Source organism: Nomascus leucogenys, chromosome 22a, assembly GCF_006542625.1.
Source record: "Nomascus leucogenys isolate Asia chromosome 22a, Asia_NLE_v1, whole genome shotgun sequence".
NCBI classification, from domain to species: Eukaryota; Metazoa; Chordata; class Mammalia; order Primates; family Hylobatidae; genus Nomascus; species Nomascus leucogenys.
Window position 1 is genome coordinate 24084762 of NC_044402.1, and position 13635 is coordinate 24098396.

Here is a 13635-nt window from a genome sequence, read left to right on the forward strand (position 1 = left end):
GTTGTAGTTGAAAAGACAAGATTTTGGAGGAGATAATTCTTTCCTTCATCTCCTCCAATGTGAATGACAAACAGTGGCTGGTTTTTTACCATCTTCCTGAAAATAAAAGGCTCTATCTCAAAAAAAAAAAAAAAAAAAAAAAGAAGGAAGACAAATGCCCAGAAGTGCTAAGACACATGGCCGGCAGAGACTTTTCCAAAGCCCTTCACTTGGCTGGACTAGGTTCTAGGCCTTAGAGCTGACTGTGGGTGGATTTGGTGCTTATTACATAGAGTATTTCTGTGCCTGCGATGCAATCACTATCACCTCTACCTCCACACACATGAACCTAGTCTCCTGACTTTTGTTAGGAAAGAAGAGAACAACGCAACTCACAAGAGGAGAAGGATGAGGACAAGTGTTTAAAATAATTTTTCAAAGGCTGTTGGCACATTTTCTAGATGATTATTTTCTGGTGAACCTAGTGAAAATAAATACTGTATTGAGATAATCTGTACTGAGTGGATTTATTTCCTTTTGATTTGTCGGAGAAAGGAGGACAGGTAGTGAGTTGCACCCTGGTTTCCGTACTTCACGGTACTGTTTTATTTAAGTTTTAAAAAACACCTCAAATTCAACTACCTGTGGCATTTTTCTCTGTGCTCATATCACTATGCCCAATTTAAATTTTTTAAATAAAACAGGAAAAGATGCTAAACACATTACAAGTTCTTAAAATTACTCCTTAATATTTATTTTGGGTCAATTTAAAAAGGCTTGTGAATCCAAAGCCTTGAGTTAATATTTAGCCCAGGTGTTAGTCAAATTCTACCTTCAACAGTCACCCGCACTTGTAAATCTTGCCCCACGATGGACTACGTTTCCCAAGAGCACCCCCCGAGTTAATCCCATGAAGCGCATTCTGGGAATTGTAGTCTTGGATGAGCCTCTTTTCTCCCAGTCTTTGACTCACGCCCTGATTCCGGTTGAACCCAGGGGCTACCAATTAGCTGGGGCCATGTCCGTGAGTCGTGGTCCAACCGGGAAAGCTGGTGTGGGAGCTTCGTACGATGATTGGCCAATGATGACCCCGGGGCGGAGCAATGGGGGGCGGGCGGAGAGACCATGGTGATTGGACCAGAAGCTCGCGACGGCGGGCGGGGATTGGCTGGGCGCTGGGTCAGGGACGCCTGGGAAGGGGCGGAGGAAGGAGACGAGAGCAGGAAGAGCAGCGGCGAGGCGGCGGCGGCTGCTGACTCCGTGGTGGCAGCGGCGAAGGCGACAGCTCTAGGGATTGGCACTGGCCTCGAGAGGAGGATGCGGGTCCGGATAGGGCTGACGCTGCTGCTCTGTGCGGTGCTGCTGAGCTTGGCCTCGGCGTCCTCGGGTCAGTATCCGCCCCCTCGGGCTGAAGGCCCAGAGCCTCCGCCCCCCAGCCTCTACCGCCGGCGGGGCCGTGGGGACTCCAGGCTCGGGACCCCGTTCTCCCTGGACATACCTCGCACTGGCCTGTCACTCGCTCTTTGGCTTTGCTTGGCCTGTGCCAAAGGGGCTGTTTAGGAAGGTGGAGTGGGGTGGAAAAAGAAGGGGCGGTCACCCTGCCCACACCTCTGTCTCCCACGTAACAAACTTTACGCGACTCTTTCTCACGAACGCGGAATTGACTCCAAAGGAATGAATCCTGATACAGGAGCCCGAGTGGAGTTTCCTCGACCCTGGGGTAGAGGAAGGGTCTGGTCTGGAACTCTGGGCTTGGGAATTGTAAGTTAAGTAATTGACAAACCTGGAGCCGTCACTTTGGGGCAGAGGAGGATCCATCCAGACCAGGATGTTGACAGTAGTTTGGTGAGTTTGCTTAACACCGGAGATGGTCCCTGGTCTGTTTGTCTGTTTAAAAACAAAGACTTTTGATCTCATTGTAGCCACTTTCTACTTTTTCGAAACCTTCCTGAGAAAGCGGTGACCTGTCACAGTGTTTCTGAGTTGCCCCATGTTTGTTGACAGTCATTTTATGATGTTTGGGAAAATCTTGGTTTTTGTAAGATGCGTTTTATATAGATACAGAAATTAGTGTGCTTTTGAATTGATTTTCCAGTTAGCTAATTTTTATTCTGGTTCTGGTTTTTCCCCCTTTTTTTAATGTTTTAATCTGCCTTCATTTGAAAATTTCCATTTTGACAGTGTTCATGAAAACTTCGTCTAAATGTTGATAAAGAAAAATTAGTACAGTAAAACTTTGGAATTTTAATCTGTTTCAGTTAACAGGACAGCTGTTCTGTGGCTTGACGTTTTGGGGGGACAACACAGAGTATAAATGTCAACTTTTTTTTAAATAAATGTCAGCTTTTTTTTTTAACAGAAAATTTCCCAAATGGTTATCTGAATCCCCAAATTACCTGTCCTAGTTGTAAATCAATGCCATAACGTCATTCTGCTTCTAAAATAAGAGGCCTAAACCTAAATTCTATCCATGATGTGGTTTGAGATACTATTTCAAAAGCACCAACCCTATGCTAATTACTTTACTGCCAACATCATTCTTTCAGGTCCACTCCCCTCCCTCCAGTAGTAGTCATGGTTTTTGAGTTAATGACCAGATCTTTAGACTATACATAACTCTCGAAGCACTTTTAGCAGTTATTTAATACTTGATCAAAAAGCATGCAATGAAGCTGTTGAACTTAATGAGTAGAGTACCTGCTGGACCATGGACCTCCTGCATTAGAATTCCTCTTATGGGTTTGTTAAACATTTGGTTTTAGGTCTGGAACAGCTCAGGTATACATAGATTTAACAATCTCCATGAGGGATTCTTCACACTAAAGAGAACTGCAGTAATGAAAGAGCACGGTGTGTATCCCTCTGAATTTAATTGGCAGAGTTTAAAGAAAATTAAAGCATAGAAATTTTTCTGTCTTTGACTACATTTCATGTAGTTAGAGCTCCATGCCAGTGGAAAAGATATTTGAAGATCAACAGTTGGGGCTTTCAGGATGTTATAATAAAAGGCTTAACAGTGATATATTAAATCCTTGGGTTGTATTGATGTAGGTAGAGGACTGTATTCAAGAAATGTCTGCTCTGATTTCCATCACAGTTAAAGCTATGCCAAAACATTTCAATGGTAAAGGCAAAAGCCTTAGCCAGAACTAAAACAATGTAGATGTGCATGCTAAAAGGTAATAAAGGCAGTACTGTGCTCACATGAAGTTCATATATCATAAAACACCTGTGCGGGCCAGGCTCATGCCTGTAATCCCAGCACTTTGGGAGGCTGAAGTGGAAGGATCACTTGAGCCCAGGAGTTCCAAGACCAACCTGGGCAACATGGCGAAACCCCATCTCTACGAAACTCCAGGTGTGGTGGTGCACAAGTGTAGTTCCAGCTACTCGGGAGCCTGAGGTGGCAGGATGGAGTGAGCCCCAGGAGGTTGAGGCTGCACTGAGCTGTGATTATGCCACTGCACTCCAGCCTGGACAATAGAGCGAGACCCTGTCTCAAAAAAAAAAAAAAAAAAAAACCCTGTGTAAAATAAAGTTGTATAAATGAAGCTATGGATTTTCAATTGTGATTTTCATTCACAGGATTTCGGCCTCAAAGTTTACAGTTTTACTCCAGTATAAAAATCAAGTTTTTGGTGATAATTTTGTGTTTGAACATTAGTGGTTACCCAGGGCAGGTCGCATCTGTCCAGGTGGAGTATGGTCAGCCAACAAAGAGAATCTTGATTCTATCGCTGTTGGTAGCTGTTAGCTATATCATGTTTAGAGGCATGATATAGTCACATGCTACATAATGACATTTTGGTCAGCAATGAACCCCATGTAAGATGGTGGCCCTGTAAGAATATAATGGAACTGAAAAATTCCTGTCACCTGGTGACATTGTAGCCATTGTAACATGGTAGCACACTTTTTAAAAAATAAATTTAGTGTAGTTTAAGGGTATAGTGTTTACAATAGTGTATAGTAACATCCTGGGCTTCGCATTCACTCACTCACTCACCCACAGCAACTCTTAATCCTACAAGTTCCATTTATGGTAAGTGCCCTAGGCAGGTATACGTTTTTTAACCTTTTACACCATATTTTTACTGTAGCTTTTCTATGTTTAGCTATGTTTATGTACACAAATACTTACTGTTATGTTACAGTTGCCTACAGTAGTCTGTATGGTCACATGCTGTACAGATTTGTAGCTTATGAACAACAGGCTGCACTATATAGCCCAGGTGTGTAGAAGGCTATCCCATTTAGGTTTATTTAAGTATACAAAAGGAAATCGCCCAGTGATACACTGTTCAGAACATATCCTCGTCATTAACACGTGGCTAACATTAGAAACATTTTCTCTTCTCTATTAATAAATTTAAAGGAGGACACTAAAAAGATATTTCTTCGTTTTCTCAGGATAATAGTGAAAAATTTCTTATTTTTGGCAGGAAGAGGCAAATGGCTTAACCTTTTTTTTCTCTTTGTGCCAAGCAGTGTTAGTCATTTTAGTTAGGTCCACTGCCAGGTATTTCAGGTAATAATTATAAATTCAGAGAGTAGTTTTCAGATAGCAGAGGACGTTTAATTTCACTGTTTTGGTTGTACCTTAAAATATTATTGCGAGTCAGAGGGACAGAGGTGTTACCCCTTTTGACAGATTGAGAAACAGAGGCTGAGCAAGCCTTTGTTACTGAACGATGTGTGTCAGAATTAACATGTGATGAAGCCAGGTTCCAGACCTAGCTCTCCAGGTCTCAGAATTGAAGAAATTTAGAATCGAGAGCATCTTAGGATCTGTACTGATTTAGAGCTAAAGCAGAGAACAGGATATCTGGTCTGTTTTCACCAAACTCTTTAGACTTTCTGTGTTTAAAGGTTATCAGTCTGTTCAATTTACATGATTAATGGAAAAATGATTTTGTAGTGGTCATTTTTCCCTGAAAGCATATCTCTGGTACTTTGCAGTTTTGTTAGCTAATACAATTAAAATAAAAACTGGTCCTTTTCAAAGGAAGGTGTACAATTAATAAAATAATATGAACCATTTGGATGTGATGCTGATGAGTGAGAAATGCATAACTTAATCCTTTTGCATTTTTTTTTGTTGATACCTGTGTTCTGATGAAAACATTACTATTTGCTTTTTATTTATGCATAACTTCAGTCTCTTTAATCCTTACCTGAATACTACATATCAGAAGTTCCTAGGTTATAAACAGCTCTTTAAAAAGTGTTGTGTGAATGTTTATATCAGTTTGAAAAAGAAAATAGCCTATGCTTTGAGACTACCATCTGGAGTAGGCTTTCCCAGTTTAGTAACTGAGAATTATGTTATTCACCAGTAATATTAGCATATAGTCCAGGTTGCGAAGAGAGAGGAAGAGACGAGAAGCATGATGCAATTCACATGAAATAACCCTGATGTTACAAATTTTTGTCTTGGAGTTGGAAAACACATTTTGCTACTCTAATGCCTAACAGCTTGTGCTGTGTGAAATGTACATCTTTAAGTATATTTACAGGTGTGTCTGTATGATTCATCTGTTAGCTACCTATGTAACCTGTTGTGGTGAGGTACTAAATGTGGCAATTTAGTGATAGTGATTTAGAGTTCCAGCCAATCTAAAGTTTCATTCACTATTTGGGGATATTTCATATATGTTTAAACATTTAATGTCTGTTCTTGATATATTAACTAGTTGAAGTTTGTGATTAATTACATGTACTTACAGTACAACTTTGATATAGAGATGGTTTTTTTCTTTATCTAAATATTTGCTGAGAATGGAATTTGAACCACATGTTAGAAATTGGGCTTTGGGTAATACTTGTGAAGAAGTTAGCGTGAAGGACAATTGTTAATTAACTGACATCATTGCCTAATGTTATGGGCGCTGTGGGACTAATATGTGGCATACCCTTCTCTCCACCTGCTGGAAGTAAAACATACTTTGAAGGTAATCTAAAAGTAGGTGAATATGAATAGTAGCTGTAATTTAAATTTTCTTTGACTTGACAGCACTTTCATATATGGCAAAACCTCACTAGTGGACTAGCTTCCTCAAATATTCAAAAGAAATATTGTGAGGTAGTTTCTTGTATTTTGTGCATAATTGAGTTGGTTATACTTCTTAGTCTTAACTCAATACTTTGATAACAAACTCTAACACAGGTTTTTTGTTATATTTGAGAGTTGCAAATTACAAATGATATTTAGGATATAGCCACATGAAGTGAAGTATAAATGACAACTATAGTAGCAAATTTTCTAGTAAAAAATCGCATGGTCTTACAGGGTTTTGTCTACTGGTTAATTTCTCATACAGCTTATGGAGCAAGTAAAACTGAAACTCACTCCTGAACAAAATCAGGTAATTTTAAGAGCAAGAGGGAAACTTAAAGATGATCTGACAGATTCACTGTTTTAAACTGGCAAGGAATACAAAAATCAAGCATTTGCGTCTGCACGAGTTGTTGCATGTGTTTATGTAAGAATAGGAAGAAGAGTAACAAGCAGCCAGAAGAGTAATAGTCAGAAAACATAGAAAGAGTAACAGAAGGAAAATTAATGTAATCAGACAACACCAAAGCAGGCTGTGTGAATGTGTAAGCAAGGTGTAACCAGTGGCTGTTTTTCATTGTTTAATATGAGTTATTGATTTCTTACTACATAGCTCTCAATTGAGTTACTATATGATAGGACCATGCTGCTTTTTACCTGCATCTGGTTATTTCTGAGTATAGTAGAACACAAATCCTAAATATATTTGTTTTGCAACTCTGCTATCGAATAATAATTCTTAGTTTCCATCCTTACTGTAGTAGTAAACAATACAAATACTAATTAGCACTAAAATGGGCTACTCTAACTCAAGATCCTGAGCAGAGAAACAGAATAGGTGGAAGCCGGGAGTATGAAATTAGAGATTTATTTTTGTGAACTTAGTAACTCATTCTCAGAAATAGACTAAATAGACCCACAAGAATTGGATTGAATGTGAAGAAATACCTGTTTCTGTTGGTGGAGGCTGTTGGTCTTCTACCTTTGTAACAGATGAAGCTAATGTCTTTCCTGGAGAAAAAGAGAAACTAAACCCCCAACCCATTTTTTTTTCCTTTCACTTGATCTTTTCTGAACAATTGCTGAATATAGCTAACTTTAAAATAATTCTAGGTTTATTTATCTAATGTTTGATTATTATTTGCTATACTTTTCAAAAGTTTTCTTTTAATAATAACTATAATTTCCCAACAAGAAAGATTACTAAATTGTCTTAAAATTTCTTTGCAGATGAAGAAGGCAGCCAGGATGAATCCTTGGATTCCAAGGTATGTATTAAAATGTGTATTGGCCAGTATGAATTATGTATCTTAGAAAGGATATGAGATCTGCAACTTTTGAGTAACAATTGAATTAAAAAGGACAGAAAAAGACAGATGGTATTAGTATTAGTTCTAGTTTTTCTGGAGGAAGAAAAAATTACTGACCTACAAGAGGGAATAGTAAATATTTCATTTCAACTTGAATATGCTCTGTGCGTGTGTGTGTGTGTGTGTGTGTGTCTAAGTTTGAGGACTTAACCTGTGTCATTTGTTTCCACTTTGCAGTTTTCAAAAATAAATCCAGTGAGCTAATGCACTTATTGGTTGATTGAGCTCTCCCATGCAAGTACTAACCAAGCCCAACCCTGCAGTCAGTTATGAGCTCTGATCTTTAGATTTGAGGGAATGTAGATAAAAGCAGGAAGTAGAAGTATAAGGTATGTTGGGGGCATGTGGAGGAAAACCTAACCCAGACTTTGGGAATTAAGGAAGGCTTCTGGGGGAAATAACATCTAAGTTGAAATTCAAAAGGGCTACAAGTTAGGTGATGAAGGAAGGCACGTGATGGACACATGCCAAAGCCTGTAGAGATGAATGAGTGTGGCACTTCAAGGAGCTGAAGGAGATGTGATACCTGGATTAGTAAAAATAATGGTCAAATAGGGTTGGGGAAAGTCTTGGCATTGTTGATAACTAAAAATACTTTATATTCTCAGACTACTTTGACATCAGATGAGTCAGTAAAGGACCATACTACTGCAGGCAGAGTGGTTGCTGGTCAAATATTTCTTGATGCAGAAGAATCTGAATTAGAATCCTCTATTCAAGAAGAGGAAGACAGCCTCAAGAGCCAAGAGGGGGAAAGTGTCACAGAAGATATCAGCTTTCTAGAGTCTCCAAATCCAGAAAACAAGGACTATGAAGAGCCAAAGAAAGTACGGAAACCAGGTAGTCTGGACATTTTCCTTGCTTTTTTATTTATTTAGGAGACAACTGAAAATTTTAAGCTAATGAGTAAAGAGGCCGAAGAAGACTGGCTTCACTGATTATTACCCACAAATAATATATGGAGTGTAGTTTGGTGAGAATTTCTAGATTTTAATATACCAAAGTTATTCACTTAACAGATTTGACCCAAGTTACATAAACAGAATTCAATAGATGAGATTGCATTTATCTTTTTATTAATATCCTAATGTTTCTTTTTGGACTCTAGTATGTAAATACATTTCTCACTGAGAAATTTTAAAAAATAATCTGTCAGGTTAGCATACAAAACAGAAACTCAGGAAGAACTATCTAACATGCCACTATGGTTATTTTCAGGATTGTGGTAGGATTATTACTACAATAACCTTGTTGATCATCCTAGGTAATGTGATTTAGGTGTTTATCCCTCAGCTGACGCTTGTGTGTACTTCCATCCTATTCTAACTTTCACAATCTTGAAACCTCTACTTTTCAATTTAAAACTTGACCTTTTTCACAATAGTCTTCTAAATATTAATCCTTTTAAAAATTGTTAATGCATCCATTCTACCATGTCTTGCTGCCCTTCTGTCATTTATTATTTCAATGATCACTGCCTTATCTGTTTATTATTCCATTGCTAACCACTCTCAAGAACTGATCCAAATTTGAACTTTTTAAAAAAATAGAATTTTTTTTTTTTACTACAAATATACCATTCTCATGAATGGAAAACTATTTTTTAAAAATTAAAAGTACCTGAATCCCATCAACTAGAAATAACAGCTACTCGCATCATGGAGAATATTCTCTCAGGATATTTTTAGGCATATCAGTAGTTTTAAGAAAAGTAAATTGGGTCAAAATGTGTATTCTATGTTGCAGCCTGCATTTTGCATGTAACAGTGTACCATAAATGTTTTTCCATCTCATTTAGCTTTTTTGCAATTTGATAATTAATGGCTATAAAAAATTTTGTATGTAAATATACGGTACCATAAACCAAAACGTTTACGTTTTGCTGGGAGATCATTTTAGATGTATCTTTGTGCCTATCTGTGAAAATTTCCTTAGAATTCTTAAAGTAAATTTGCTGAATTGGATGTAAAAGTTTAAAAGGCGGTTGATACACATTGTTAAATTGTTCTTCAGAAAAGTAATTCTGTTTACTTCCTCTGAAAATACCTTTTTTCCTGTACCTCACCCAAGTGTGTATTACCATTTTAAAATTTTTACTAAATATTATAATTTAATTCATTCTTCATTTTTTAATTAGGAATTTTTTTTTTTTTTTAGTTTTTATATTTTTAGAGACATGGTCTCACTCTGTCACCCAGGCTGGAGTGCAGTGGCACAATCATAGCTCACTGCAGCCTTGAACTCAGGTGATCTCCCACTTTGGCCTCCCAAAATGCTGGGATTACAAGCATGAGACACTACACCAAGCCTGGGAAATTTTTAAACATGCATAAAAGTAGAGGGTAAAATGACGCCTCTTACCACCCCTCACTCAGCTTCAATAGACATCAACATTCTGCTGGTCTTTTCATCTTTACTACCCTACACACATTTGCCCTTTTTTTCTTTCCTAGAATATTTTAAGGCAAATTCTGCATGTGCTTTTACCTCTCTGTCTCTCTCTCTCTAGTAAGAATTTTCTTTTCAGCAAAATCACAAAATTAGCCATTACTCCTTTATTACCTAATACCCAGACTGTTTAATTTTTCTAGTTGCTTCAAGTGTCTGTTTACAATTTATTTGTTTGAATTCATTTCCAAGCTAAGACCTAGGTTTCTCTTAATCTGTTGCTGTTCTCCCTCCCTTGTTGTTTTTCTTTTTTTTGAGACAGAGTCTTACACTGTTGCCTAGTCTGGAGTGCAATGGCACAACCTTGGCTCACTGCAGCCTCCACCTCCCGGGTTCAAGAGATTCTCCTGCCCCAGCCTCCTGAGTAGCTGGGATACCAGGCGCGTACCACCATGCCTGGCTAATTTTCTTGTATTTTTAGCAGAGCTGGGGTTTCACCATGTTGGCCAGGCTGGTCTCGAACTCCTGACCTTAAGTGATCTGCCCACCTTGGCCTCCCACAGTGCTGGGATTACAGGCGTGAGCCACCACACCCAGCCCCTCCTTTGTTTTTAAGTGTCATTTTATTTGCTAAAGAAAAATGCAGTGTCCTTTGTGCTATACAGTTTCCCACGTTTTGGATCTAGTTGGTCATGAACTTGTAATGTCATTGAGCTTGTTCCATTATCTGCTGTTTATTCTATAAACTGGGAGTTAGTTCTAGAGACATGAGTAGATTTGGTTCTGTCTTTTTATTGAGAGTATTTCATAGGTAGGTGGTGGTATGTACTTTTTATTGCATTACATTGAGAGACATGTAGTATCTGATTTTTCCACTTTTACTGATGTTAAGATTAATCAGCGAGGTCAAGTGGTATCAGCCTGATCTCACCATTCTAAAGTTCCTCACTGATCTTTTGCCTAGGGGTTTTGGCAACCATTTATGTTTGTTGCCTGGATATTTTATTTATTAGGGGTTGCAAAATGATGACTTTCTAATTCTTCCATTCCTCCTGCATTTGTTACCTGGGATTCTCTTATAAAGAATTTTCTCTCGTCAAGTCTTTGATTACCCTGAAATATAGTCTCATTCAGGGAAAGCTAGATAAACTCTTATTTCCTTTGAACTGTTTCAAAATGAAAATTTGGTGCCCAAGCAGTCTCCAAAAGAGACTAATGAGTATGTTTTTGTTTGTATTTGTTTTGTTTTGCTTTGTATTTGAGCATTGTAAGGATATAGGAAAAACCAAACCAAGGTGTGTTTTTCTTTCTCTTTCTCACTGAGTTAAACACTTCTGACACCAGATATGTTGTGTGTGTTTCCCCACATACCAAGTAAGCAATCAGTTCTGCAGAGGATTCTCCAGCAGAGACCAGCAGGATGTCTGCCGATTTAATTCAATTCTGACACTACCTGGAGATAGCATTAGATCTCACAAGTTTAGGGCTCAGTCTCACAAGACCAGTCCCCACTACTTGAGATGCCAATCACAAGCCCCAGGTTGTCTGTGTTTCTGACAGACTGGCTATAAATCAGGGTTCCCAAAACCCTCTTCTTGGGTTCAATTAATTTGTTAGCACTTAGGACTCTGGGAAGCATGATAAATGGGTAAATGTAAATATAAATTTACATTTATTATAAAGGATATTACAAAGGATAGAGACGAAAAGCCAGATGGAAGAGAGGCGTTGGGCAAGGTATGGGAGAAGGACTGCAGAGCTTCCATGCCCTCTCTGATCTGACCACGACACCCACCCTCCAGGAATCTCCATGTGCTCAGCTTTCCAGAAACTCCCAGAACTCAGCTATTTTGGATTTTTATGGAAGCTTTGTTATACAGGCATGATTGATTAAATCATTGGGCATTGATTTATTGGCTCAACTTTTAGCTCCTCTGCCCTTCTGAGGTTGGGGGATGGGACTATTAATTCTAACCCTCTAACCTAATCTAATGGTTGGTTTCCCTGGCAAGCAAGTCCTATCCCAAGGCTATCTAGGAGTCTCCAGCCACCAATTATCTCATTATCATACAGAAGACATTCTTATCACTCAAGAGATTTCAGGGATTTTAAGAGCTATGTTTCTGGAAATGGATGAAGATCAAATATTTTTTTCACAATATCACAAGCATCATTATAAATTCATGGATTCTTACATATAGTCAGCCCTCTGTATCCATGGATTCAACCAAATATTTGAAAATATTTGGAAAAAATGGGTGGTTGCAACTGTACTGAACATGTCCACACTTTTTGTTCTTGTCATTATTCCCTGAACAATGTAGCATAACTATTTACGTAGCATTTCCATTATATTAGGTATTAGAAGTAGTCTAGGGATGATGCAAAGTATACAGGAGGATTGCGTAGGTTATATGCAAGTACTACATCATTTTATCTAAACAACTTGAGCACTCATGGATTTTGGTACCACTAGGCCGGGTCCTGGACCCAGTCCTCCAGCGATACTGAGGGACAGTCATGTGTCACTTAACAATGGGGATGCATTCTGAGAAATACATCACTAGTTAATTTTATCGTGGTGCAAATATGGAGTGTACTTACACAAACCTAGCTAGTGTAGCCTATATATCAGCTATATGTTATAGCCTATTGCTACTAGGCTACAAATTTGGTTTTTTTTTTGTTTTTTGTTTTTTGTTTTTGTTTTTTGAGATGGAGTCTTGCCCGGTCGCCCAGGCTGGAGTGCAGTGGCGTGATCTCAGCTCACGGGAGGCTCACTGCAAGCTCCGCCTCCCGGGTTCACGCCATTCTCCTGCCTCAGCCTCCCGAGTAGCTGGGACTACAGGCGCCTGCTACCACACCTGGCTAATTTTTTGTATTTTTAGTAGAGATGGGGTTTCACCGTGTTAGCCAGGATGGTCTCGATCTCCTGACCTTGTGATCCGCCCGCCTCAGCCTCCCAAAGTGCTGGGATTACAGGTGTGAGCCACCACACCCGGCCGCTTAGGCTACAAACTTCTACAGCTTGTTATTGTATTGAATACGGTACTCAGTTGTAACACAGTGATAATTATGTGTTTATCTAAATCTATCTAAACATAGAAAAGGCACGTAAAAATATGGTATAAAAGATTTTAAAATGGTACACTTGTCTAGGGCACTTCCCATGAATGGAACTTGCATGGCTGGAAGTTGCTCTGGGTGAGTCTGTGAGTGAGTGGTGAGTGCTGAGTGAATGTGAAGGCCTGGAACATTGCTGTACACCACTGTAAACTTTTATAAACAGTGTACACTTAGGCTGCACTAAATTTATTTTCAAAAATTTTTTTCAATGGTAAATTAACCTTAGTTTATGGTAACTTTTTTAGTTTGTAAACTTTTATATTTTCATTTATAAATTTTTTAGCTTTTCGACTATTTTGTAGTAACACTTAGCTTAAAATACAGACACATTGTACAGCTATACAAAAATATTTTCTTTATAATCCTTATTCGATAAGCTTTTTTCTATTTAAAAAAATTTTTTTTTAACTTTTTAAACATTTTTGTTAAAAACTAAGACAAACATACATATTAGCCTGCGCCTACACGAGGTCAGGATCATCAATATCACTGTCTTCCACCTCCACATCTTATCCCACTGGAAGGTCTTCAGGGCCATTAACAGGCATGGATCTGTCATCTCCTATGATAACGATGCCTATACTTCCTGAAGGACACACCTAATGCTGTTTTACAGTTAACTTTTTTTTTTTTTGATAAGTAGGAGTACATGCTAAAGTAAGGATGAAAAGTATAGTAAATATGTAGACCAGTAACAGTTGTTTATTATCACTGTCA

The 13635-nt window shown here is 38.5% G+C and overlaps 1 protein-coding gene across 1 annotated transcript in view; it reads left to right on the forward strand.

The window, feature by feature from the left end:
* Positions 1–1185: 1185 nt before the first annotated feature.
* SEL1L (SEL1L adaptor subunit of ERAD E3 ubiquitin ligase) overlaps positions 1186–13635 on the forward strand; it is a 61815-nt gene continuing 49365 nt past the window's right edge. The window contains exons 1-3 of the mRNA XM_003260841.4: positions 1186–1366; positions 7265–7302; positions 8013–8244. Coding sequence (XP_003260889.1) covers positions 1297–1366; positions 7265–7302; positions 8013–8244 — 340 coding nt within the window. The 5' untranslated portion in view covers positions 1186–1296. The remainder of the gene's footprint in view (positions 1367–7264; positions 7303–8012; positions 8245–13635) is intronic.